General features: G+C 57.3%; 1 protein-coding gene across 12 annotated transcripts in view; it reads left to right on the top strand.

Moving 5' to 3' along the window:
- The first annotated feature begins 6,926 nt into the window (after positions 1-6,926).
- Positions 6,927-27,696, top strand: part of POU2F2 (POU class 2 homeobox 2) — a 38,952-nt gene continuing 18,182 nt past the window's right edge. For 5 of the 12 annotated variants that reach the window (XR_009448804.1, XM_059666394.1, XM_059666393.1 and 2 more), the window contains exons 1-5: positions 6,927-7,038; positions 15,861-15,926; positions 16,013-16,047; positions 16,190-16,246; positions 19,665-19,781. Coding sequence is in view for 11 of the 12 variants with exons in the window: in XM_059666394.1 (XP_059522377.1) it covers positions 7,026-7,038; positions 15,861-15,926; positions 16,013-16,047; positions 16,190-16,246; positions 19,665-19,781 (288 nt within the window). In the remaining variant the exon portion in view is untranslated. Of the gene's footprint in view, positions 7,039-15,860; positions 15,927-16,012; positions 16,048-16,189; positions 16,247-19,598; positions 19,782-20,016; positions 20,296-27,696 lie in introns of all 12 variants that reach the window. The other 7 variants (XM_059666390.1, XM_059666396.1, XM_059666395.1 and 4 more) reach the window with 3 other exon arrangements.

Raw genomic sequence — 27,696 nt, 5'->3', positions numbered from 1 at the left:
GAGCCGAGGGAGAGTCACTCACTCAATAAATAGGGTTCGAGCACCCGCCATGTGCCCGGCAGTGTTTTTAGGTGTTGGGGACACCACAGTGAACAAGACGGAAGAGGACACCTGCTCTCAGAGCACTTACATTTTAGAGGGGGAAACGGGCCATAAACCACGCTGACAGTCACTGAGTTCCAGAGATTGTCTTGAGGAAAATGAAACTGGGTGAGGAAGTGATGAAGGGAGGGCCTCTTGAGGCCGTAGGATCAGAAGAGTGGGAAGAGATGGGAAACAGAATTCTAGGGGAGAGGTCAGCAAGGTCAAAGGCCCCAGGGTGGGGGCCACACTTGTGTGTCTGACATGTGGTGCTTCTCCCAAGGTCCTGCAGGGCCTGGAGGCCGTGGTGAGGGGGTTGGGCTTGTCCTAGAGGCAGCAGGAAGTTGCTGGAGGGCTTCTGGACCAAGGACAAGGGCCTGTGCATTTCAGCCTCTGGATAGCTCCCTGTGCGGAGGCCACAGCTGTGGCCTTGAGCCCCAGGTCAGTGCTGGGTGAGTGAGAGGTCGGGGCTGAAGTGGAGTGTGCAGCACAGGGGCAGGTGGAGGCTTCTGAACTGAGGTCAGAGCCTCGTCAGGGGAGGGCTCAGGGTTTCAGTGGGCATGTGGTGAGGGATGCCAAGGACCCTGTTTTTGGAGGACCTACAGGCTGAGACATACAAATCAAAATGAGGAGCCAGGAGCTCAGCACGGCGGTTAGCCTGTGCCTGCAGGCTTTGGCGTCTCTCGGTCCACGCCAGCCTAGCTATGTGACTGTGGGCCTCAGGTTCCTGATCTCTAAACTGGGGGGAATACAAGTCCCTAACGAAAGGTGAAGAGATGGTGGAACCCTGAGTACACTCAGCCAGGCTGTCTTCAGACTAAGCCCACAATTCTGTATTCCTTCTCCAGCTAGTTGATTCATCAATCCATCTAGCCTGTTCTTGTTTCTTTCAAGCTGAAGAAGGTCAGAGCTGGAAGAAGTGTTAGCGTGCTCCTCCAGCTCCACCTCCCACTTACGGGTGGGAAAACTGAGGCCCAGAGAGCACCGGGAGCTGGCCCTAGGTCACCAGATGGTCAGTTTCAGAATGAGGACCTGGTTGGTCTTCAGACTTCTATCTTCTTTGAGCCATATCACAATGCTTCTCAATTTCTTCTTACTCGAGGTGGGTTTGGGAAATTGGTGGTGATGCTGGGGATGCAAAAGAAGTGTTTGTGTCAATGCGTTTATTAAGCACCTGCTGGCTTCCTGGTGCACAGATCTTGCCTATTCTGAGATTCCTCTTCCTGATCTCTCCCTTGGCACGGACACAAGTCTCTTCCCAACCTCATCCCCTTCCCACTGTTCATTGGTGATGGACTCAGGTCCATCCAGCCCCCTGCACAGCCACCCACGTGCAGACTCACTAGAGTCCTGCCAACTCTCACTAGGATTTGTAGCCTCATTTGCATCCTCATGGCCCCTTCCTCTCCTGATGTCTGAGCCATTGTTCCAGCCTCCCCTCTGGTCATCTTTGCCTGCAGATTCCCCCACCAGCCTGTCCTCACACCAGTCCCCCATGGATCTTCCTTACACAGGCTCTCCCTGCTTAAAAGCCTTTCACCTACAGCATCACATCCAACCTCAAGGCACACAGGGTGTCCTGCTGGGAACTTTCTCATCTGAGCTTGATCCTCCTCCCCCATCTTTCTATGGCAGGAAAGGCACTTCGGCATCCTGGCCCTCATTGTTCACTTCTCCCCCACACCCCGCCTTCAGCCAGTCACCAATCCTGTTGTGTCCACTCTCAAAATTGCTCCTGGAGACACCTGCTCCTTTTCTAACCCCCCCCTCCCCCGTTCCCAGCTCTCATCAGCTCTCATGTGGACCCCATTCATTTCTTCATGGCCGACCTCCTTCATGCCCTGGCCCCTCCAGACTAGCCTCCCAAGTAGCCGGAATCGTCCATGAAATGTGCACAGAACTACATTGCTCACTGGCTTAAAACGGTCTCAGTGGTATCCCACTGTACTTACAGTAAAGTCCAAAATGCTTACTCTACCCCACAAGGCACTGTGGGCTGTCCCACCTTCCTCTCCATTTCATCTCCACATCCTCCTTGTTCACTCTGGTCCAGCCATTTGTGTCTCCATTTTCCTATTGAAATAATGGCCCGGTGCATGACATTTGTGCACTGGGGGGAGGGGGGGTCCCCCTCAGCCCGGCCTGCACCCTCTCGCAGTCTGGGACCCCTTGGGGGATGTCCATTGCACGGGGAGCGGGTCTCAGCTGGCAGGCGGACATCCCCTGAGGAATCCTTAGCGGGGTCCTTGGCACTGCCACAGAGGTGGGAGAGGCTCCTGCCATCACCACTGCGCTTGCCAGTGAGCCCGGCTTCTGGCTGAGCTGAGCTTCCCCTGTGGGGGCATACTGACCACCAGGGGGCAGCTCCTGCATTGAGCGTCTGGCCCCTGGTGGTCAGTGTGCCTCATAGTGACCAGTCATTCTGCAGTTTGGTCAATTTGCACATTAGGCTTTTATTATATAGGATTGCTATGTTGCTTGCTGCCTCAGAGCCGTCACCTCCTCTGTTCCTATGGCCTGCATGCCCTTCCCTGCACCCTTTGTCTTATGAGTGATCCAACTGCTGAGTAAGTGTTCCCTCCATCTTCCATCTATTCTTAAAAGCACTTTTCCCAACTTGAAATTGCATATTTATTTGATAACATTTTTAAATTGCCCTCCCCCCCAAAAGACTGTAAGCCATGTGGGGAAGAGAAAACATCTTTGTTTTGCTTTTTCAAAAAAAAAATTCAGCTTTACTGGGGTATAACTGTTTTGCTTTTAACCACTACATTCTCTGAGCTTAGCAATGGCCTGGCACATAATAGGGTTTGTTGGATACTTACTGACTCAGTGATGGAATATCAGGGTATTTCATCAACTCCAGTCTTCCCCTCGGACCATGAGCTCCTGAGGCAGGTTCAAGCTCATCTCTGGGTCCTCAGCCTCCAGCCCAGGGTTTGTCACTAAGGGGCACGTAGGAAATGTTTGAACGGAAGGAAATGGGGAATTGATGGGTTCCTTCAACAGAAGGAGTCCAATGCATTGCTGAGTATAAAAAATAGACTCTAAGGGCAGTGGGGGATTGGGCTGTGGGCTGTGAGGAGAGTCCAGTGTCCCTGAGTGGGCAGGGAATGGCTTTCTGCTGTCCACCGGAGGAGGGAGAGCATTTCAGAGCTCTATGGAGGCCCATGGTGGAGTAGAGAAAGGGCAAGCTGCGAGGACAGGTCTGGCTTGAATCCTGCTCCCCCACTCACATGCTGTGTGACATGAGGCAAGTGACTTCACCTTTCTGAGCTCCAATTCGTCGGTAGAAAGGGGATGATCACAGACCTTGCCTCCTGAGATTGTCATGAAGATTAGAAATAATGTATTGGCTCGATTAGCACGGACTAGACAGTGATGCCGCTGCTGAAATATTTTAAGTCCCTGGATGCTGGGTGCTCCTAAGCAGAACACGGGGTGGATACAGCTTGACCTTGCCTTGCCTTAGGACCACTGGAGAAGCAGCTCTGAGGGCAGGCCCCAGGCGAAGCAGGTGTGTAGGCAGGAAATGAAGGCTCCAGCCCAGAAGCCAGCAAGGTGGGGAAGAAGTGGGCAAGCAGTGCCCAGGGCGGGTCAGGCAGGGTTTGATGTGAAAGTATTGGAGCCTATTGGAGGATGGCATGGCCATGTAGCAGGACCAGCCAGACATCCCTTTGTCTGAGTGTCTGTCTGCCACCCTCATCCTATTTTCCCATGTGTTTAGGCCCCTAAGCCAGCTTTCCCTGCCTCTCCTCCCCCCTGCCCCCCGCCCCGCCCGCGCCCCACCCCAAAGGCTGCCCTGGTCTGGGCTTCGCTGAAGGCCAATGTGCAGAGATGCAAAGGGAGGTTGTTGTCAATGAATGAATCTCAGTTCATCTTCTGGCTCAGCCATCCACTCAGTGTGGCCTAAAACCCAGTCTCTACCTGCTGCCACGCTGGGGGTCGGAGAACAGATGCTATAGTCCTACATGCTATCGCCCTACAGATTAGGCAGCAGTTACCCGCAAAGACCTCTCGGGTCCCCATGCAGCGCGGTGCGGGGACACAGCCAGGAGCTCAGTGGATATGCCGCCAGACACAGCAGCATCTAGAAACAGGCTGGGGAACGGAGCTGCAGACAGGGTCCCCAGGGGCAGCTGAGAGGAAGAGGCCGTGCTGGGGGCCCCGGGGGTGAAGAATCCTGCTCTGCTGTCCCCGGTGGGCTGACTGCTCCCCCCACACTCCCCGCCAGGCCCCTGGGGGACCTCGCTCTAATAATGTATTTGATCGACTCGCCGGCCGCGTACAAGCGATTATTGTCTTGTCGGGAGTCAAACGTATCGATCCGGTGAGAAATATGAGCGGAGCAATGGGGCCCGCGTGTCAGTTACCAGCCCCGCTGGCCCTGGGGAGCCCCCTGCGTCTCCTTTAATTACCGCTCAGCCCTGAGCCCAGCCTGGCCTCCCTGCGCAGCCTCCTGCCCAGGCTCCCTGCACCCCCCGGGGCCTCTGCTGCTCCCCAGCTCCTGTGCCCTACCTGTCTTGCTCAACATAGCTAGAGGCCTCTCTTCCAGCTGGGTGGCCACCATCCCCTGCGCGGGCCCCCTCATTCCTGGCTGCCAGGCCTACCCACCAGTGTGCCCCAAGCTCTGCTCCTCTGTCCTCCTTCAGGCGGGGGGCCTCTCACGCCCATTCTCCTTCAAGGTCCCCTGGCTCCTCAGGGACTCAGTTCTGGTCTGCCTGAGGCCATGAGAGCGGAGCCAACGCAGGAGGCCAGCGGGTGGGGCGCCTCCATCCACGGCTTTCCCCTTTCCCCTGCTCGGTACTCAGCTGCAGGCCTGGGAGGGCAGGTCGGAAATGAGCGAAGCTTCTCTCCTTGCTCACCAGAAAGGACTGCACCTGGTCACGTCCACGCTCCACACACGGGCGATAGTGACTATGTCCAGGGTGGAGCATGGGGGTGGCTTGTGGGGTTTGGGTCCCCCATAGTGTCCTTATGACCCTCATTTCCAAATCCCCCAAAATGTAAATCCTAAATCGAAACAGAGCGTGCTGGGCAAATGGGCTTTAAGACAAGGTTCCAGTACCCCACTGCCTGGCACCGGACTGCTGTCCGGAAGACCCTCATGTATAGAAATTCTGTATGAGAGAGAGATGGAAAGAGAGGGGGCGGGGGGAAAGAGAGAGAGAGAGCAAGAGCAGGAGGCAGCAGATATGAGTTGGAGCTGAGTTGATGCTGGGTGGTCTGGATTTCCTCAGTGAAACGGCCTTTACAGGACAGGATGGTGTGGAGTGTAGACAGCTGGGAACTGCCCCTCTGTGTGCAGATGTAGGCACTGCTGGTCATTCCCATCAGGTGGGCCCGCCTGCCTGCCTGGGCGTGTCTGGGTGCTCAGGGCCCATGCAGACGAAGGGCACGTGTGAAGATCTGCCTGTGTGTTATAGCCTGTGTGAGTGTGCATGGGTGTGAGTGAGGGCACACGCGGCCAGGAGCATGCCTGGGCACACGTGTAGATGTGCCCTTGTGCCATGTGTCAATGTGAAGGAGCAAAGGGGGTGTCTGAAGAGGCGAGTGGGCAGGAAGGGTTGGTGTTGGAGCCGCTGCCCAGTGTTCCTGTGTCTGCGTGTGCACACGTGTGTGTGTGTGTGTGTGTGTGTGTGTGTGAGGTGCTGGGGTCCGTGTGTAGAAATACTTGAATGTATGTGTGCGGGGGGAAGGGTGAGTCCAGGCGTCATTGTGCGCACGTGTGTTTTGGGGGTTCCCCAGCGTAGGCTAGCATAGTGAGCACGGCAGGGCCCGGAGGGCTGGTGGGCTGTTTGGAGGAGCCAGGCAGCCCCGGGGCTCGGACCCGGCACCGGGGTAGGGGTAAGGGGAGGCGAGGGGGGCGGGAGGAGAAGCGTGCAGCGCCTCGGCTGCGCCTTTGTCTGCGCCGCCGTGCACCCGGGAGTCCGACGCCTTTGTGTGACCCTCGCAGGTGTGCGCGCAGGGGCGAAGGAGGGGCGGGCGGGGAAGGGAGGGGAGGGGAGCGGAGGGAGGGGCTCCCTTCCCCGCAGCCGGCCCCGCCCTCCCGCCCATCGGCTGGGCGCGGCCGCCCTCTGGCGGGCGCGGAGGGAAGCTGGCCCGGAGCATCGCGGCGCCAAGGGGCAGCCCGCAGCCCGGGACCGCGCTGCCCTCCACCCGAGCGGCCTCAGCGCCCGTGTTTGCCCCGGCCGGCTTCTGGCTGCTCCAGGGCAAGGCCCGGACCTGCGCCTTCACTGCCGCCGCCCACGGGCGCCGCATCCTCTCGGTGGAGGCCCGGACGCCTCACCTGCGGGCAGGTGTACGGCAGGGTCCCCCTTCCTCTCCCCCACTCCCCCCGCCCCTCGCCGGGCTGGAAACCCACCCGAACGCCTCCTCCTGCCGCCCTTTTCGGCTCTGCGCTCCTGTGACGCCACCCCAGCTCCCGGGTCCTCAGTCTTTCCTTCTGTGAAAGGGGCGAATAGTGATCGCGCAAGAGATGACCCTTGTCAAGCGTGAGCTGCATGGCCCGGCTTTGGGAAAGCCTTCTCCCCCTGCACCCCCCGCCCCCCCCCCCATAAAGCTTCTAGCCCTTTTTTTAGTGGTGTTGTCACGGGCCCACCTCTCTCCCAGCCCACACGCCCTATTCCAGATCTGCCCTGGAGGCAGCACGGGGCTGGGGCGCTGTGGCAGGCACCTCCGGGGGCACCGCTGTGGGAGCCAGCTCTTCCAGCCTGCCCCGTGGCCCCCCCCCCACACCCCCACTTCCCCTACAGACTTGACTTGGGGTCGCTGCCTGCAGGGGTGGGCCTTTCAGCAGGGTATTTTCCCTTCCGAAGGGGGCGGACCCTGCGGTTTCCTCCCGGGGTGACTTCCGGCAGAGAGGACTTGGCCCCCAGAGAGGGCGGGAGGTGACACAGTTGTTCCCCCAGCCCTGCGGGGCGGGCAGCACGGTTCACTCCAGCATGGGGGCTCCAGGTAAGCCCGCGCCGCTGCGCAGAGTTAGGGCAGCTCCGCGGGGTTGGGCCGGCCCTGCCCTTCCTCCTGCGCTCTCTGTGCTTTCGCTCCGGTCCTCAGCAGCTTCCCCTTCGCACCCTGGTCCCCCTCCAGCTCCTTTTTCTTCTCCCCTTCCACAGCAGACACCTGGGGGCTCCCGACCTCTTCGCCCCATCTCTGCCGCCCTGTCCCCAAGGCTCCCGGGGAGGGACACAAGCCGGGTTGGTGGGGGGCTCTTCTGTGGACCAGTGGGTGGGTGACAGGAGTCAGGTTTGCAAATGGGTGGGAAGGCGGAGCGAGTTGCTGGGCTTGAGGGTGTGCGGCCTGGGAGAGGTAGCGGCGAGTCTCCAGGGTGTGATAGTCGAGTGTCCGCGTGTGAGGGAGAGTGCGGGCTGTGGTGTGTGCCACGGGAGGGGTCACCTTAGCAGTGACCCCTGGGCTCACTTCTTCACTTCACTGGCCTCAGCTGTCACCTCCTCAGGGAGGCCTTCCCTGACCTTCCCATCTGAGCTGGCAACTGATCCCGCCCGTCTCAGCCCCCTTGCCCGCTTCGTCTTTTCTTCGTGGCACTTACCACCCCTGAAATGTTATATGTTCCTGTGCTTAGTAACTGCCCCCCCCCCCATGTCAGTTGACTGAGTGCACAGTGAGCACCAGGTACTGCCCGAGGCGTTGTGGGTTTGCTGCCTCGTTTGGTGTAATGTGTCTTTCTCTGCATAATGATAGTTATCTCTGCATGAGAGTGCTGATGGAGGTAATACACGTCAGTGCCTAACACAGTGCCTGGAACACTGGGCGACTGCTTTATTTGTGACCATGTAGGCACGACTGTGGGTATGGGTCTCATTCCTGGGTGTCTGTGGGGATGAGCCTTGCTTTGGTGCTTGCCATCCTGTGTGCATCGGTGTGTGTGATCCTTCATCAACATGTGTTTATTCGGCAGTTCTGTGCGGGGTGTTGGAAATACAACTGAGAGGCAGCTTCAGTTCTGTACGGCTGGAGTCCCCGTCCAGTGGGAGAGACAGATCTGTCACCGGGAAGTGGAGCAGGCACAGGGGGTGAGGGGGGGGCTGGGAGGCCGAGGCACAGGGGACTGTGGGAGCCCAGAAGACTTGTCCAGTTCGGTCTGTGGCGTGTCAGGGAAGGCTCCCTGGAGGAGGGGATGTCTGGGCTGACATGTGAAGGACGAGTGGCTGTGAGCACGGCAAAAAGGTGGGGAGGGGATTAAGATGGAAGGAAGACACCATTTAGGATCACGTGATTATTTATTGAAGTGATCATATGTGCAATCATGTACGTATGTTCGCGTACATTGTGGACACAGACCTCCGGGGCATCTGCACACACATACCGTTTGCTCCCTACTGACTAATCCCTGAATGGGGTTGGATGGGGGTCCCATACATGCCAGGCACTGGGTTAGACCCTTTACTTGGATTTCTCACTGAATTGGCCTGCCCGGGAGGCCTGCCCTGCGTCCCCCCGCCTCGACAGGAATCAATACATTGTGTGACCTGGGGCAGATCACTCATGCTGCCTGGTCTTGGGCTACACATCCGTGGACTAAGTTCAGGGGTCCACCCCGGCCATCTCCCAGGCTGAGGTGGTTCTGGATGTGTAAGTGTGTGCATGTCTGTGTGTGCGTGTCTAGCTTAGTGACCTGGGTGTATCTGTGGATGCACATCTGCCTGTGAGTGACTCTGGATGTGTGAGTGTGTGCACATCTGTATCTATCTGTATATCTGTCTGTGAGTGACTCTGGGGTGTGAGTTATATGAACACTGTGTGTGTGTGTGTGTGTGTGTGTGTGTGTCTGAGTGACTCTGAATGGTGAGTGTGTACATGTCTGTCTGTGTGCCTATTTGAGTGATTGGATGTGTGTGCATGTCTGTCTGTGTGTCTGAGTGACCTGGATGTGAGTGTGTGTCTGTCTGTCAGTGAGTGACTCTGGATGTGTAAGTGTGGAATGGCCTTAAACAACCAACCAAACCTTCTGTGCAAATGGGTCTCGGTGTGTGAGTGCATATAAGCAAGTGCAGGTGTGCACACTCATGTCTGGTGTGTTTTGCATATCTGCCCGTGTCATTGTGTCTGGGCCTTTGTCTTCATCTGCAGACATGCCTGTCTGGGGTCTGTACACACCCTGTGTGTGTTGCAGGTCTCTGTGTGTGGCTGGGACCCTGCCTGGTGTGTGTGCTGTGGCAGCTCTTGCCTGTTGTCAGCACAGCTGTGGGGCCACATCTCTTGTTGTGTCTGCCCGTATCTCCATCCCTCCCTCCTGACAGCTCAGAAGCATCCACTCCCTTGAGGCTGCCCAGGGACAGCTGTGGGGTTGTGGGGGTGTGAGGTGTGGTTCCTGAGAGGCTGGGACGAGGCCAGCTGGGCCCGCAGAGGTTCCCGGCAGCACCGACCCAGCCCAAAGGGGCTCCCAGGCCAAGCCTTGATTGAAGCAGGCTGTGGAGGCAGGGGACCCAGGGGACAGGCCAAGCGGGGCCAGGAGGGGTGAGGGGCAGCCCTAGGGCCCTCTATATTTAGCCCCATTTTCGGTAAGTGCTAACGAGAAGCTGACCCAAGTCTGCTAAAACTGGCTGGGGGAAATGCAGAGGAGAAGTGAAAGTCGGGTGGGAGGGGCGAGGGAGGGTGAGGAGTGGAGGGCAGCCAGAGTTCTAGGCCTGGGGCCATCGCTCGCTCGGGGCGGGCGAGGCCAGGGGGTGTGGGCACCCTGGGTGTGTCTGACTCAGGATGGTGGGAAACAAGGGGCCCATAGGATCTGTACCGCGTTTCCCTTTTGGCTAAAAAGTTACACACTGCCTGGGAGGGGAGAAGGGCAGGACGGCCATAAGTAACCAGCCGAACTTTCTGTGTAAATGCGGCTTTGAGTGGGGCGTCAGAAGTTTCCAGGGGTGGGAGCACATGAGAATCACAGGGAAGGGGCCTTTTAAAAATCTGATACTGCCCAGCCGGTGAGACTCAGCATCGACCTATGAACCAGGAGGTCACAGTTCGATTCCTGGTCAGGGCACATCCCTGGGGGTGTGGGCTCCATCCCCAGTAGGGAACATGCAGGAGGCAGCCCACCAACGATTCCCTCTCATCATTGATGTTTCTATCTCTCTCTCCCTCTCCCTTCCTCTCTGACATCAATAAAAATATATTTTAAAAAACCTGATATTCAGGTTGCACCCTGTCCCAGTGAAATCTTGTCTGGTGTGGGAATAGCATTAGTATTTCTGTTGCCAAGAGAGGGGCGGGGGCAGCCCTGCCTGGGCCCAGGTGCCGAATGCCTGCGGGGTGGGCAGCTCAGTGGCCTCTTGATGGGCTTGTCGGTGCCCTCCGGTCTCCATTAGGTCCTCGTTTGGCTTTGGGTTCCTAGTTGAAATGGAGCCCCTATTCGTCCTTGGAGGAAACGAGCCAGCGAGGCCTGGGTGAAGGGCAGCACTGGCCATTTTGCCATTGGCCAGGCCTACGTGCAATGGTGTGTGTGTGGCGGGGCCGGAGGGGGGCGGGTTAGGGACAACAAAGGAATCAGAGCGGTGGAAATGTCCCCTCAAACCGCTTTTGCCCCTTCAGCCACTATCCCTGCAGAGGGGGTGCCCTAAAGGTGTAGGTTAGAGCTGCTTGGTCCAGGCGTCAGGTGGCAGCAGGGACACAAGGGGCTTGTTTGGACAGGATTGGGTCCTGGTCCCTCCGAGAATCCTTCATGTATGTCTTCATTCCAAAGACACGGTCCCAGCCTGAGCAGCGATGGCTGCAGCCTGGGGCCACAGTCTGGGGCTAAGAGTCACTGCCCAGGTGGTCAGGGTATGTTAGGGGCAGGGGCATCCCAGATGAGAGGGACACTAAACACTTGGGGATTCAGGGAGGACCTCACAGAGGAGGTGACATGTGAGCTGGGGCCTTAAAGGGGAGCAGGAGTTTGCTGCTAGAGAAGGAAAGGGTCGCCCCGGTGGGAGAAAAGCAGAGGCAAAGGCCTGGAGGAGGGAGATCAGGGTTTGGGGCCACTCTTATTTATTGGACCCACGTATCCTATGCTGGGCGGTGTCAGGCACCCCAAGATAAGACAGACATGACCCCCCCTCAAAAAATTAACGATTTGGGGTAACGCCTGAATCCTCACTGCTAATGTGAGATGAATTTTTGAGCGGGTAAAGGTTACCCGCTAGCCAAAACCGGTTTGGCTCAGTGGATAGAACGTCGGCTTGAGGGCTGAAAGGTCCCAGGTTCGATTCCGGTCAAGGGCATGTACCTGAGTTGCGGGCACATCCCCAATAGGGGGTGTGCAGGAGGCAGCTGATTGATGTTTCTCTCTCATCGATGTTTCTAACTCTCTATCTCTCTCCCTTCCTCTCTGTAAAAAATCAATAAAATATATTAAAAAAAAAAAAAGTTACCCCTAAGGTGACAAGCCTACTCTGTGGGATGCCTGGGTGTTGCCATCTGCCCGGGGAAAAAAAAAGACAGAACTGTCCTTGAGGGGGTCCTAGTCTGATGGGGGAGACATACTGGGGCCCAAGTAGCTACAGCCTCTAGGACAGTGGTAAAAAGATGCTGGGTCAGGACGGAGGGAGCAGGGGAGAGCTATCTGGGGGCATCGGGAGTGGTGACTTCATAGAGGATGGAACTTGTGCTGGGTCCTGAGGGATGAGTAGGAGGTCGCCAGGTAGACAGTGTTCCAGGCAGAGGGACCAGCTCATGACAAGGTCTCAGGAAATTTGGTTAAATGGCAGAGACAGGAGGACAGAGGCAGGGACAAGTAAGAGACAGAGCTGCAGGGAGGGACATCAGCAAGCATTTATAATCTGTTTTTCTCGGTGGATGATGCCAGTGATGAGTCAGACCTAACTCTGCATCCTGGTCTGGCAGGAAAGGACTGGGACACAGGTGGCCACAGCCCTGTGAGTTCGGGGCTCGGACAATGGGAAGGCACAGCCTGGGAGGCGGTATTAGTTTGCTGGGGCTGCTGTAACACATAGCACAACTGGGTGATTTAAACAACAGAAATTAATTTTCTCAAAATTCTAGACCAGTGGTTCTCAACCTTCCTAATGCCGCGACCCTTTAATACAGTTCCTCATGTTGTGGTGACCCCCAATTTCATTGGTACAAATTGAACATAATTAAAGCATAGTGATGAATCACAAAAACAATATGTAATTATATATGTGTTTTCCGATGGTGTTAGGTGACCCCTGTGAAAGGGTCGTTTGACCCCCAAAGGGGTCGCGACCCACAGGTTGAGAACTGCTGTTCTAGATGCTACTAGGCCGGTGTGGCTCAGTGGTTGAGCATTGACCCATGAACCAGGAGGTCACGGTTTGATTCTCTGTCAGGGGTTGTGGGCTCGATCCCCAGTGTGGGGTGTGCAGGAGGCAGCCTATCAGTGATTCTCATCATTGATGTTCCTATCCCTCTCCCCCTCTCCCTTCCTCTCTCTGAAATCAATAAAAACATATATTTTTTAAAAAATTCTGGAAGCTAGAAGTCCAAGGTCAAGATGTCAGCAAGGCTGGTTTCTTCTGAGGCCTCTCTCCACATACAGTCACATTCTGTGGTTCTGGGGGTTAGGGCTTCGACATATGAATGTTGGGGTACACAACGTAGCCCGTAGCAGAGGCCAAGGATGAGCACAGACTCTCTGGGGTGGAGGTGAGGTCAGAGGCTGCCCGGGGCTGTGGCAGGAGAGGCATCCACCGGCCAGGCGGGTAGCAGAGAACCTGCAGGTCTGGACACCCCGGGAAGTAGGAGCCCAAGCAGAAGGAGTGCCTAGTGCGGTGGAAGAGCACGATGCATGAGTGGTTAGAGAGGGCAGTGGAGGGCGGCAGGGCCACACCCCAATGCCAGGCCAAGGAGCCTGGGCTCTTGGGGGAGATGCAAAGCCAGGGGAGGGTTCAGCGCCAGGAAGTGCTGGATGTGGGATCTCCCTGGGGCGCTGTGGACACTGGCTGGAGGGAGGGGACTGGGCTGGGCAGAGGTGCCAGGGATGCTAGGAGGGGTGAAATTTAAGGCTGCCTGAGGGTTAGCTGTTGCTCGGAGCAGGGACAAGGGCTGAGAAGCAGGACTTCACCACAGCTCCCTTTGTGCCCTCCTATGTCTCAGGATGTTGGCCACTCGGTGCCCTGTCCCCAGTGCCCAGGGCCCGAGCTCCCATACCGTCCTGGGCACCCGTTGCCCACCCCACCCTCACCAGCCTACACCTTTAATAGGACTATATGCTGGCTTATTCTTTTTTTTTTTTTTTGAAATGTTTTCTTTTTTTGTGAAAACATGACATACTCATAGGAAAGTGCCCAGGTTTTAAGGGTACAGCCTGAAGAACTTACACGTGTGTACAAACTCACGTCAGCTCCCACAGGTCATGACGCGGACCCTTTCCAGCCCCTTCAGCCTTCCTCATGCCCTTTCCCGGCCGCACCCCCAAAGGTACCCACCCGCCTGACCTTGATCATCGGATATCATCTCACCCTTTCTGAGCTTCGGGTAACTGGAGTCCTGCTGTCCGCTTTTGTGTCCGGCGTCCTCCCCTCGGCGCCAGGTCTGTGAGATCCGGCGGTCTGAGATGCAGGAGCGTGTGCTTTCCCTGCTGCGGCGTATTTCCTGTGTGGACAGACCGCAGTTTGTTGACCCGTTCCCCTTTGACAGGCCCTGGAGCAGTGGTTCTCCACCTTGGCTGCACATTAGAATCACCTGGGAATCTTTTAAAAATCCTGATTTCTGGGCCTCAGGAGTTTAAAAAGATTCCCAGGTGATTCTAATGTGCAGCCAAGGTGGAGGACCACTGCCCTGGAGTTCTTTCCAGTTCAGGGCCTTTCCTGAAGGGCTGCTGGGAACACGTGCACCTGTGGCCATCGGTGGCCGGGAGGCCGGGAGTGGACGTGCGGAGTTGTAGGAGGGGCCACCTCTTAGCTGCCCTGACTTGTGCTCGTATCGGTTTACACTCCCACCAGCAGGGTGTGGCCTGGCTTTTCAATCAGGAATATTACACCCGAGTGTCGAGTAATCTTCAGTTGCAGAATTCCTGGACTTCTCAGTTGCTGAGGGTGTCCCTGCTCTCTCTTCAGCGGAGCACACGAGTTGGACAGCTCCTTCGATGGGGAGGGATCACGGTGGGTTTTGGAGTGACTGTGGGAGACACATTTGGGTCTGAGTCAGGGTCATGAGTACGGTCTGAGGCCAATTTGGGAATCGAGTCCAAATGAAGGTCTTGGCCTCTTTGGATGGGAGTTGGGGTCCAGGGTGGGTAAGGGGATTGAGAACGGGTCAGGCAGAAGCCCAGATTTGGGGTGAAGGGGTGAGGGGGGGGTCTAGAACCAGGAAGGATTGGTCTGGAGTCAGTGTCAGGGTGAGATTGGGTGGGGTGACTGTTGGAGGTGAGGTGGGTGGAAGTCAGGGCTGGGGTTCATTAGCCTGCAGCAGCCCTGATTAAAAGCAGGAACCCTGCCCGGCTGGCGTGACTCAGTGGTTGAGCATCGACCCATGAACCAAGTCATGGTTCAATTTCTGGTCGGGGCACATGCCCTCCCGCCCCCCCCCGCCCCCCCCCCCGGCAAAGGCTCAATCCCCAGTGAGGGGTGTGCAGGAGGCAGCCTATCAATAATTCTCTCTCATCATTGATGTTTCTGTCACCTCTCCCTCTCCCTTCCTCTCTGAAATCAATGAAAACATATTTTTTAAAAGCAGGAACCCTGGAGCCACGGAGGCTGGGGTCCAGTCTCTACTGTCTCACTGCTTTTGGGGAGGTGACACCCCCTCAGAGCCTCCTTCCCTTCCCTGTGAGAATGGGGTGATATTAGCACCAACTACTAGCGTGAGTTTGGAGGTGCACTCAGCCTGTGCTTGGCACCGGTAAGCACTCGGCCTTCCATGGCCAGCATCAGAGCTAGGACAGGGCACGGTCTCCATTGCATTGTGTCCCTTGGTGCCACCTCCCCTGGATACTTCCCTTCATTTCCGGGGTCTACAGAACTATAGAAAAGGATTGCATTTTAGGGGCCAGGTATCTTGCTGGGATTTGGGGGTGCAGTTGGAATTCAAGACTGAAAGCCCAGGTGAGGTCTAGGATTAGGTTTGAGGACAAGGTTGGGGGTAGAGCCGGAAGGAGCTGGAGCTGGAGTTACTGAGATCAGAGTGGGGCTGCCCCTCTGGTGCGCCTGTGCACGAATACAAGAGGGGAGGCGGGGGGGGGGGATGAGGTGCCGAGGGAAAGTGGTGGGCCGGGGGGAGCCCGGGGCTGAATGGAATGGGGGGCTGGGGGACGGTGAGGTGCGGAGGGAAAGTGGTGGGCCGGGGAGCCCGGCGCTGAATCACACCGGGGATCTTAAGACGCTCCTTTGGGGATGCTGCCGTCCTGCCACATCCCCCATGCCCCGCTCAGAGTGGAAAACACGCCTCAGCTGAAACCTGGTGAGGCAGGACGGCCCTGGTGCCTGGGCGGTGCCTGAGCAGAGGCCACGGCTGGGCCTCTCCTTTGGAACCTCAGCCACCTCCTCCCGGGCAGCCGGGCAGCCAGGTTTCTCAGGACCCCTGACCACAGTCTACATCCTGCCCTGCCCCGCAGCCTGCCGGGGCCACCCTCCCTGTGCACCTTCCGAGGGTGGAAAGGATCAGGCAGGAGCCTCAAGGCCTGAAGGCCCCTCGCCTGTCCTCCCAGCGAAGGGCAGAGGCCCCGAACGAAGGGCATGTCTCCCAGAAAGAGACACTTGCCAGGTGGCAGGGGGTGAGGGGTTTGGGGAGAGGCTGCGGTGGTGCTGGAGGAAGGGCCGGGAGCTTGCCCTTCCTCACCCACTTCCATCCTCCTCTGTCCCCAGAAATAAGAATGTCTAAGCCCCTGGAGGCCGAGAAGCAAGGTCTGGACTCCCCGTCAGAGCACACAGGTGTGTGGGAAGCAGAGGGTGGGCAGCGCGGGTGGTGGGAGCTTCGGGGCAGTGGGTGACACCTCCCCCTCCCCCTCTCATTGCAGACACTGAAAGAAATGGACCCGACACTAACCACCAGGTCAGGGGGCGTGGATGAGCCGGGGGTGGGGAGGGGAGAAGGGAGCAAAGGGGGCTGTGCGGGGGTGGGGAGGGGGGGGCACAGGTGTTAGAAGCTGATTCATCTCACTGGTCCCATCCTCACCCCAACTTTCTCTTCACAGAACCCCCAGAATAAGACCTCCCCGTTCTCCGTGTCCCCAACTGGCCCTGGCACCAAGGTAAGCACCTGTCAGAGCAGCCAGAGGAAGGGGAGGGCGGTGCTCGGTGATGGGTGGCAGTTGCTTTTGGAAGTGTCCCTCAGGCCTGTCATGGGCCCAGGGCCGAAGGGGGCACCTAGCCTGGTACCTTGGTGACAAAGCTCCTCCCACCCCTTCTCACCCTCGGGCTCCCGCCCCAGGCCTGTGACTCACCCGGGCTCCTTCCCCTTCCCTGGGGGGTGGGGGTGGCCAGGGAAATCCCCCCCAGAGCCCCAGGGCGATGAACAACAGGAAACCGAGGGCCCGCCCCCATCCCAACTTCCCTGACCGAACCGAGGCCTGCCTCACCCCACCCTCTGCCCCCAACACACACTCAGGGGGTGTGGGGTGGAGGAGTCAGGGGGAGGCAGACCCAGTGAGGATGGCTGGGGGGACCGATCAGATGCTGCAGGAGAGGACGGTGGGGAGGCGGGAAATGGCCAAACAGAGCAAATCCCAAATCCAGATGGGGCCCTTCCGGGGTGTCTGGGGCCCAGGTCTCTATCGTCCAGCCGGTGGGGCAGTCGGCAGGTCCAGAGGCCTGAAGGCAGCACAGTGGGCAGGGGCGTGGGCTGGACTGCAGGTGGCAGAAGGATGGTGAGGGGCTGGGGGCTGCTCTGTGACTGTGGGAAAATCACTTCCCCTCTCTGGGCTTCTCCGTTTCCTCTTCTCTAACGGGGTGAGGGGGTGGACAGTCAGATGAGGTGGCCTCTGCGGTCCCCCCACAGCTAGCGTGCCCCGAGGACGCTCGGTGGGCAGTGTCTTGTCCCGAGCGAGTTGGACAGGGCCCAGGGGAGAAGGTGTCCAGCTGGACCTCCCTCCCTCCAATCTCGGGTTTGGCTCTGACCTTAGCCTTCAGAGCGTGCATCTCCTCCGCGCCCTTCTTCCTCAGCTGAATCTTTGCAGCCCGTCCTGCCCCATTGCAGCCCGGTTTCTCTGTGGTGGAACCAGTGGGCCCGGGGGTAGGAGGGGTTCTCGCTCCCCTTCCCAGGCCTGCGCCCGCCCTGGTCCCAGGCAAAGCTCAAGGCTGCCCCGCCCTGGGCCTCTGCCTCCCGCTCCATCTCTCCCGTCAGTCTTGTCCTAACTGCAGGCTTCACGCGCTCCCATCACGATTTCAGACAAATCCACACCCGTCAGGTACAATTATTTACATCAGACCTTTGTTAATTGGCTCGATTTTTTAAAAAACATTTTATTTGGGGGAATGTGAAGCTGATACAAAAGTAGAAAGAAGAACATAATGAAAATAACCTCCCAGGCACCCATCCGGCAGCTTCGACAGCCACCGACTCATGAGCCGGCTTCTCTTTCAACCGCTGAAATAAACATTTTTTAAAATGGAAATTTCATGAATGGAAAACCAAAATCACTTGCCATGGAAATAAATACAGTGATTGTTAAAATGTACCCAGAGACGCTTGCCTGCGTCTGAGGGCCTCAGCCTGAGGCCTGCCCTCGGTTAGCCGGGGACTTGGCCAACTTTGGGAGGCGTTGGAGCCGTCCTAGCCCCTGACGGAGACTTTCTTAAGAGCCTGGAAGAATGAAAGCTCTGAAGGAGGACTAGTGTTCTCGCCATGGCTACCAATGCTGTGTGGGTTTTTAAAACTTTTTAACTGAAAAATGACACACACATGATCCTCAGTGTACGTACACCTGGCTTTTCACCAAAGCAAGACGCAAACACGACCAGACTTCCAGGAGCGCCCTCCTTCCCGCCAGGGATTCAGCCACGGCCCGGCTTTTCATACTCACTGTTGTTTCATGCTGTGCCCTGTACCCCTAAAACTTTCTGACATTTGTACTTGGGGGCACACCACTCACCCTCTATTATTTGGCGGCCCGCCCACCCGGAGGAGGGTCTCTGTCTGTCAGTCACAGTCTGCATTCCAGATGCCATGCCTCTGCCAAGCTGCGGTGTCCCTTTCCTGCGGACCTTTTTTCTGGGACACTGGGCAGCAGTGTGTGATCCATCAAGCCGGGCCTCCTCCCACCCCCATGTGTCCTTTACCAGCAGACCCTCCCCCACCTCCCACCCCAGGCGAGCCCACCGTCGTCTGGGTGTTGGTGTAGGAGAGGAAGGAGGCCAGGGCCGCTGTATGCTGGTCGCCCTAGGTGGTTTTTTGTTGTTAATCCTCACCCGAGGGCACATTTTCCATTGATTTTTAGAAAGAGTAGAAGGGAGGGGCGGGGGGCGGGAGAGAGAGAGAGAAACATCAATGTGAGAGAGACACATCAATTGGTTGCCTCCCTCAGGCACCCCAACTGGGGCTGGGTATCGAACCTGCGACTCAGGTACATGCCCTTGACCGGGAATCAAACCCGAGACCCTTCGGTGAGCAGGCCGACGCTCTAACCACTGAGCAGCCGGCCAGGGCTGCCCTATGCTTTTGGTGCGAGATGCCTCCACATCCTATCCTACGGAGAAATGAGGAGGAGCTGAGGGGCCCTGGGAGTGCAGGCTGCCAGCTGGCGGCGCCTGGGCCACCTCGGGCTGCAGGTATGTTTTCCTTGTCCGGTGGCGTTCTTGCTTTAGATTTTATTATTTCTTAAAAATATGTTTTTATTGATTTTAGAGAGGAAGGGAGAAGGAGAGGGAGACAGAAGCATCAATGATGAGAGACAATCATTGATTGGCTGCCTCCTGCACGCCCCCTACTAGGTATCGAGCCTGCAACCTGGGCATGTGCCCTTTACCGGAATCAAACCCGGGACCCTTCAGTCCACAGGCCGACACTCTATCCACTGAGCCACACCGGCTAGGGCTGTGCTTTAGATTTTAAAATCTGCCGCTGGCAGGAGCAGAGTAGGAGGTGGGCAGACCTGCTCTGTGGATGGTTGGGCGGGCAGTCCCTCCAGCCCGCCCATCATCCTCTGCCCACATCACCCGTTTGTGCTGTCTACATTTGAATTTGTGACCCATGTTCTAAAGCTGTGGGGGGTTGATTTTTTACTACCCTTAGGCCCTCTCTTCCAATAAAATCTTACTCCACTGGGCAAATAAGAGATGCACCTGTGTCTGAACAGATGAGGGCTGTGGGACCCAGACCCCCTCATTTGAGATCCCAGGGCCCCCTGGCATCATTTCTCATTTTACAAACAGGGAAACTGGCTCCCAAGAGGGGAAAAGTGCTCTTCAAAGGTGGCCCTCCTCTGTGGGGAGTGTGGGTGCAGGGGGTGTGGCAGCCCATCTGACTGATGAGGAAACAGGCCACAGGGTGGTGGCCTGAGCACCCAGCTGGTCAGGGCAGGGTCTGGCCTCCTTACCCCCGTCCATTCCTCCTGTGACGGCTGGAGGCTGCTGTTGCCACACTCGTGCCCTCTCTTTGGTTCGCAGGTGGGCATTCTCTCTGGCCTCCACTTAACATTCTGGGGTCCCGGACCCTGCCTCTCTCCCCCCCAGATCAAGGCCGAAGACCCCAGTGGTGACTCAGCCCCAGCAGCACCCCCGCCCCCCCAGCCGGCTCAGCCACATCTGCCCCAGGCCCAGCTCATGCTGACGGGCAGCCAGCTCGCCGGGGTAAGTACTCGGGGAGGACGGGCCAGGGGCACAGGCCAGCTGCCTCCATCTGTTACGGGACCGTGGCCTGGGTGTCCCTCCAGGGCCACGGCCACTCTCTGCCGCCTGCCTCTTGCCCTCCTCTGCCTCCCAGAAGACTTGCCCCCTCACCTGTCTGGCTCGGGTACTAACCTCTCTCTGCCTTCTCTGCTCCTCCCCATGCCCTCCTGTCCCCGCTGCCCCACCTGCCCTGCAGCTCACGGCGCTGATGCCAGCTCAGCAGCAGCTCCTCCTGCAGCAAGCGCAGGCCCAGCTCCTGGCCGCCGCCGTGCAACAGTCCAATGCTGCTGCCGCCGCCGCCGCTGCCTCCTCCACCTCCTCTTCCTCTTCTTCCTCCTCCTCCTCTGCCTCCTCCTCGACCTCGCAGCCCCCAGCCTCCTCTGGGGGAGGCGACCTGCCACCACCACAGCCCGCCAGCCAGCCCCCTGGGACCCCACAGCTCACCCTGTCCCAGCCCATCCAGCTCACAGCACAGGTAAGGGCAGCCGGGAGCCCAGTCCCCCAGCGGAGGACCCGCAGGGGTGTGCAGGGGCTGACTGGGCCTTGTGGCCTCGTTCCTACCAACAGCCACATGCCAGGCAGTTCCCGGCAACCCTAGGAAGCCTTGGCAGATGCAGCCCCCTCTCAGAGGGCAGCGAGGCTCAGAGAGGGCACGTCCTCCCCAGGATGGAAGGCCCGGCTAAGTGCTTCCTATGCGTCTGGCTGGGGCCCCAGCCATCTGGGAGGCTGGCAGGGAGGCCAGGAGTCACCCATGGATGGTACCTGTGTGGGTGCAAATCCAAAGGCTGAGAATCAGAATTAGGGCCTCCCATTGGATCCCCAGCTCGGCCGGTGAATGAATCGCCCTTTCAGAAAATGGGCTTGTGATCTCGGAGTTAGGCAGGCCTGCATCCTTTCTCCCCATTCTGGAGACTTCCGGACAAATCCTGTTTGGATTTGTGGGCTGTGTTGCTTTCCTAGGACAACATGACAAAGTTCCCAAACCCGTGGCTTCAAACAACATAAAGTATTGTCTCAGACCAGAAGGCGGGGGGGGGGGGGGGGGGGGGGTGAGGTTGTTGCGGAAATCCTTGGTGTCTTGTAGGTGGGTTGCTCCAATCTCTCCCTCCACCATCTTCTTTCTGTGGGTGTCTCTCTCTGTATCCAAAGTCCCCCGTCTTATAAGGACACCAATCATTAGACGAGGGACCACCCCAGTGACCTCATTTTAACTTGACAACATCTGCACAGACCCTGTTTTCAAGGAAGGTCATATTTACAGGCCACGGGTTAGGACGTCCAACATATCTTTTTCGGGGACACAATTCAACCCATGACTGTGGCCAACAGAGTTGCCTAAGGATCATCAGCGGGAGCAGAGCGGGAGCTGGGCAGACTCCCCTCCCGCTGGGCCTGCTCTGTCTGACCACATCGGGTGTCTGGAAGCATCTGAGCCTCCGGCCCGTGTTCCCAGGTGGTGGAGGTCCTGAGAAGTCTAAGGCAGGGAATCCCTTAGCCCCGGGCTTCCCACGAGGACTGCTCTGCAGACGGCTTTCTCTCCCCACCCCTTCACGGAACCCCGGGCAGGTGCTGCTGCGCCAGGGCACTGTCCAGTGCCCATGAGGCCGTTCCCTTGACAGGGTTGTGCCTCCCGTGGGCCTCTCCACTACTGACCAGCACGCCCATCTGAGACTGTCCTTCACCCTGAGCTGGTGTCTGCCTCCTTAGAGCTCCTGCCTCTGGGCCTGGTTCCCCAGGAACCCACAGAGCCATCCATGGCCACGGCTCCATAACGGCTCTTCCAGACGTAGCCTCCCAATGCTGGGCTCGCCATGGTAACCATAACCAGAGCCTGTTCGGTGCTGCCTTGGTGCCAGGCACCGTGCTAATGTGACCGCCTTGAATCCACAAATCACCACGGCCGAGGCTCTGAGGGGCAAAGCCAGGTGCCTGCCCTAGGTCGCACCGTGAGCATGGGCGGCAGAGCGGCCCGGGGTCCAGGGTTCTAACCAGGGATCTGGGTTAGGACAGCTGCTTTTGGCTGTCCTTCAAGGGACATGTGTCTTGCGCTCCCGCCTCGACCTCCAGACACCCCAGCAGCAGGCGTTCCGTCTCCTCGGAGCACACACGGCCCCTCACAGAGCAACACGGAGGCTCAGGGCTCTGCACTAGGTCTTGACTCTTGGTGTCCCTGCTCTTGTCCTTCTTCCCACCTGGAAGTCAGCTTCCTCCCTTTCCCTGGACAGCTCCTCGTCCTCCTTCAAGCCCCAGCTCGGGGGCCCACACCTCCAGGAAGTTTTCAGTGGCGTTTGCTTTCCTGTCTCTTGCCTCCTCCTCGGGGGTCCACAGCCCAGGCCTCTCCCTCTGATCGCCAGGCTGTGTCCCAGGACGGAAGGAACAAAGACGACAGGAGGAAGGAAGGCAGGGCAGCCTCGTGCAGACACCCCTTGTGTTGATGCACCCCTAGAACCGCGTCCCCCAGGCTCCCAGCGGACCCCGCAGTGGGCTGACCCGTCACCTGCCATCCCACCAGGCCCGCTTCTCAAGGCCTCCTGAACCCCACGCTGCCAAGCGCTTTCCTCTCGCTCCTCCCACGCCCGCTTCCCTCAGCTCTCACCCTCCCCTGTCCGTCTTCTGCTAGTGCAAAGCTGGGCCAAGTTCGTTTTCTGGGAGTTCTGTCGCCCGTGACCTCTTTCCACAACAGACAAACGGGTATTCTGTTCCCTGTCCTGCTGGCACCACGCTGGGCCCGGGCTGTGGCGAGGACCGGCTCCTCCTGCCCTGGCTGTCCACGCGCGCGGCTGGCCCCTCTCCAGCCTGTGTCTCATGCCCACAATTCCATGTTCCATGCCATTTAACTCTGTCCTGTGATCACGTCACAGACATCTCCGGCCTCCTGGGTGCCGGACCTGGGGTGACCCACACCCAGCCTGGCCCCCGAGGGCTCCCATCTTGTAGGGAAACACACACCGTTGAACCACTAGGAAATGTTATGAAAATACTAGGAAAGTCAAAATCACCCGTGACCCCACCATTTTAAAAGGATAACAAGTACGAAGGGAAGGTCCCCTCTAAGGCCAGCTTCCAATGTCGGTGAGACCACTGGGCAGGTCCTCCCTGCGTTCTCCTAGCTTGCACAGACACGGGGACGATTACCACACACTTTTGTAACTTGTGTGTCCAGCGCTCGGCACGATGCCTGCCACCGAGGGGGCCGCACGGTGTTTGCTGGATCAATGAGGGATGTTCTGCTGCAGCTTTTCAATCGAGTGGAGCAGACAGCTCCCCAGGGGAGTCATTCAGAACATCTGGGGTAGGCAGAGGCGCTGATTGAAAATTTACATGAACTGTTAAAACATCATTTTGTACTTGAAGAGTGGAAAAAAAAATCCCTATTTTCGTAATATGACCGTGGCAAATAGAGCATGACAAAAATCTTTTAGGCGGGCAGGGCCTAGTGAATAAAGGTTTCCCAGAGAAAACTACTGGGTGTGGTGGGAAGAGAAAGGTGGCCACCTCTGTGTGTGGGAGTCGGGGACGCTGCCAGTGGCGGCGGTCCCTGCACCAAGGTGGGGTGAATAGAGTTTACCAGGTGGATGAGCTGAAGAAAGGGATTCCGGGCCGTGGGAATGGGGAGTTCTAAGAGAGCAGGGTGGGCTCGGGGCCGGGAGTGGGAGCCAGAGTTGGAAGACAGTGAAGGATGAGCTGGGAGGGGGTGTCAGCCGGGCCACTCAGGCAGCTGAAAAGAAAAGGGAATATTTGGCTTATGTCACCGAAAAGGCCCAGCCTGCAACGCCAGGCCCGCCCCAGGAAGACCTCCCTGCTGGTTCTGGGGCGGGCAAAATGGGTGCCAGAACTGAGACTGGCAGCCACCTGCCCAGGGAGATAGCACACCCAGTGGCCAGCTTTGAGTCTGTGGCCCCACTCCTGAGATGGGGGCTTAGCCGAACCTGGACCGTGTGACCTGGGAGTGGGGCAGAGCAAGCCCCCAAAGGGAAGAGGTGGGTCCAATTGCTTGAAGAATGGGTAGCGGGTGCCAGGCCAGCCAAACCACCCACCTGGAGGGTGTTGTCAGTGCACCCAGAGGCCCAGGGCCCCAGGAGCGGGGCCGAGGCGCGCCGGCCCCTCCACAGCTCCCGGGGCGGGATCTGCTGTGGCACTTTAGCGTGAGGCAGCAGGGGCGTAACACACAGTCCATGTGGCTTTCCTTCCTGTTGAGTGGTTCTCTGTGCTGTGATGCTCTGTCCCAATCGCTGGCACCTCCCGGGCTCCATGTGCCAGGGCCAGCCTCCAGGGGCCATTGGTGCACAGAAGAGCCCATGCTAGAGACAGGCACCTCTGTTCACGCCACCCCACCTCCCACTTTTACTAGTGGAGTGGCTTCTCCTAGTGGAGTGGCTGGAAAAAATCACAGTCATTTACTGGTATTCATTCAACTCACACTCACTGAGCACCATGTGCATGCCAGGTGCCCACTCACGGCCCAGAGGGACAGCTGTGAACAAGGCAGAGGGGGCTGCCCGTGAGGACCTTATGTTCCAGGGGGAGACAGACAGTAAACAAGTAAACAAACCAGCAAAACGAGACTGTTTTAGAGTAAGTGTAATGAAACTGGGTGGTGCCGTAGAGGAAGGAAGCCACTTTTAATAGGGCAGTCAGGAAAGGTTTCACTGTGAAGGTGGCCTGTGAGAGCAGAGGCTGGAATGAGTCAGCCCCAAGAAGCCAGGGGGAGAGCTTAGGGAAAGGCAATGGCAAGTGCAAAGGTCCTGAGGCAGAAACCAGCCTGACTTGTTCCCGGCACAAAGGAAGGTGGTATGGCTGGAGCAAAGAGAGTGAGTGGAAGACAAATAAGAGGTGACGGAGAGGCAGGCAGGACCAGGTGTCTCAGGGCCTTGTAGGGCCCAGCCCGATCAAGAAATTCAAAATGAATGATCAGTGTGATGAGAAACTATTGGGGTTTTTTAAATAGGTGAGTGGCATGACCCAACTGACCCTTGAAAAAGCTCTCTCCGAGTGCTGCGGGGAGAATGGACTGTGGAGGACGGGAGTGGAAGCGAGGAGCCCAGTCCTTGCAGGCATCCAGGTGGGAGATGCGGTGATGGTGGGTGGCCAGGGGGTATGGTTCGGATAGGTCAAGGGTGACTCCTGGGACTTTGGCTTCAGCATCTGTGTGATGATCGGGGGTTTTCTGAGATGGGCAAGATGGGGGGAACTGGGTGTTTTGGAGGGCTGGGGCAGGGAACCAGGAGTTTCGATTTGGACCTGGTAGGCTGTGAAGAGTCTTAGCCATCTAGGGAGAGGCACCCAATAGGCAGGCGGATATGTGAGGCTGGAGCTCAGTGGAGAGTCTGTGTGGGCACTGGAAGTTGTGAGTCGTCACAACATAATTTATGTGGAATCGATGGCCAGATGGGGCTTCCGCCCTCGAGAGCTTGTGGGGTGACATGAGGGTGCAGGGGTAGCAAATGGTCATGCTGGAGGACTGTGTTGAGGTTTCCAAAATGCTCCGTGGATAATAATACTCCTCAGGCCACAGGTCTAACTCGCAGGTGAAGAGTTAGACATTATTACCCCCATTCTGTAGATGAGAACACTGAGTCCCCGAGAAAGAAATGACTCAGTGATGATGACTGCCATTTAGGGAGGACCACGTGAGTGAACAAGGACCAGCCTAAACATTCTACACATGGAGCCTCATTTAATTCCTTCCACCGCCCCTTGAAGTCAGAATTGTTGAGGCGTCACCTGAGGAAACTGGGTCTTAAAGAGGGAAGGTGCCCACCGCCCCAGGTGTGTAGGAACAGAGTCAGGTTTCTGGGTGTCTCCAGAGCCGTCTTCCCAGGACACCGTGCATCGTCGCCCTATACCAGTGGTTCTCAACCTTGGCTGCACATTAGAATCACCTGGGAATCTTTTTAAAATCCTGATTTCTGGGCCTCATCCTCCAGAAATTGTGTTTCTTTGTTATGGGGTGAGGCCACAACATTAGTAACAAAGAAAAGAATTTCCGGAGGATGAGGCCCAGAAATCAGGATTTTAAAAAGATTCCCAGTGATCCTCATGTGCAGCCCAGGTTGAGAACCACAGCCCTGTACACTTAAGGAGGCCGCGGCCCAGAGAGAGTTGGCTTTCTCCTAAGTCACACAGCAAGAAGCAGGCAAGAGGGCCCAAGGTTCTCAGCGGAAGGGACCCTGGCACCCCTCTAGTCTACCCTCTGCACTGTTCTGGCAGGTGGGGTGCAGTTTCACCCAGGTGGCCCCCAGGACGGTGCTCACTGCCTTGCCAGGCAGCCCCTTCCACCACTGGGCAGACGACACACGCTCCTGCTCATTTAGAACACAATCCATCACAACATAATTTAGGAAGCCTCCTGAGCCCACCCCTTCCTGTCCTTCCTACTCTGGACTTAACACCGTCCACGTCTTAGAACTGGCCACAATTTGTCAGATGAGGGATGGCAGTGCGGGGTGAGGGTGCCTTCCCGGTGCATGGAGGTGAAGCGCTGCACCCAGGCCGGGTACAGCGGCCGCTCTGGGCCCAGGCCTCCTCTAGTTCCTTCCTCCCACGTGGAACCAAGCCAGATGGGAAAATGAGCAGTTACACTCCAGGTTACCCATGTGTCATACAAGCCATGTGTCTCGGTCTTTTTGCCTCCAGTCTGTGGCCATGATCCCCGCTGCCGCAAAGCACAGTCTTCCCCAAACACCACCAGTCCTAAGTTTTACCTCATTTATTCGCTGAAAATTCACTGATGCCCTATTAGGTGCCTGCACTGGGCTGAGGGTGATAAGAAGGACCTCTGCCCTTCTCGGCATTGATGGGGGGTGCTAGCCCTCCGTGCTAGTCTTTCTCCCGTGTTAGGGACTGAGCAGATGATACACAAAACATCCCTGGCTTGGGCCCTTCCCGCCACTGGCATCTCTGAGCTTTAACTTTCCTACCACCTGACTCGATGGTAATGCGCCCCCAAGTGGCTTCGGATCGCATGCTCTCTCTGGATTGTGGAGAAATGGGGCCACCTGCTGGCCAACCCCAGCCCTGAATCAGCTCACTGTTCACCCAGAATCATCTCTCTTTCTCCTTCTTTAATTCCTTTAGTCAACAAACATTTAGTGAACATCCCCCATGTCTAGGCACCTTTCTACCTGGGGATACAATGAGGAACAAGGCAGACAAGTCTGTGCCCCCATGGAGCTGGCACCCTCTCTAGCTGGGGAGACAGACAGGAGGCTGACAGTTGCTATGAAGGAAAGAACAGAACGCAATGGACTGGAGAGTGACTGAGGGAAAGGAAGACTCCTTACCAGATTGGTGGCCAGGGGAGACCTCCCTGAGGAGGAGGCATCTGATAGAGACTTGAGTGAGGAGGAGGGGCCAGGCATGTGCAGACCAAAAAGGAACGGAAGGTACAAAGCAGCAGTATGTGCAAAGGCCCTGAGGCAGAGACTTCTTTCTGGGTTCAGTAACAGGAAGGAGACCGGTGTGGCTGGATTAGAGTTAGGGAGAGAGGAAGTCAGGGAGGTGAGGAAGGAGAGGCAAGCAGGGGGCTGGCTCATGCAGGGCCAAGACAAGGAGTTAGATTCTATTACAAATGTGATGAAACCCAAAGGAGGTTTTCTGGCTCAATTAATATTTTAGAACAGGAACCTGGATTCCACACACCACCCCCAAGGGGTCTGTGGATAGAATTTGGGGCGGGGGGAGGCGTCCATGAACTTGGAATTATGTCTCGATTTTTGCTATCCTCTGACCAAAAACCTAGTATTTCCTCCTATCTTGAATGTAGGCAACAGACCACAGTGGCACAACAATACTTGGGCTTTGTCATCAATGGAATGCACAGCTATTCCCATATTCTGTACAGTTGTTGCAGATCTCTTAAAATACTGTTTTCACT

This window comes from Myotis daubentonii, chromosome 15 (genome assembly GCF_963259705.1).
Source record: "Myotis daubentonii chromosome 15, mMyoDau2.1, whole genome shotgun sequence".
Lineage (NCBI taxonomy): Eukaryota > Metazoa > Chordata > Mammalia > Chiroptera > Vespertilionidae > Myotis > Myotis daubentonii.
Note: the sequence above shows the minus strand (reverse complement) of the source record. Positions and strands in the feature narration are given on the sequence as shown.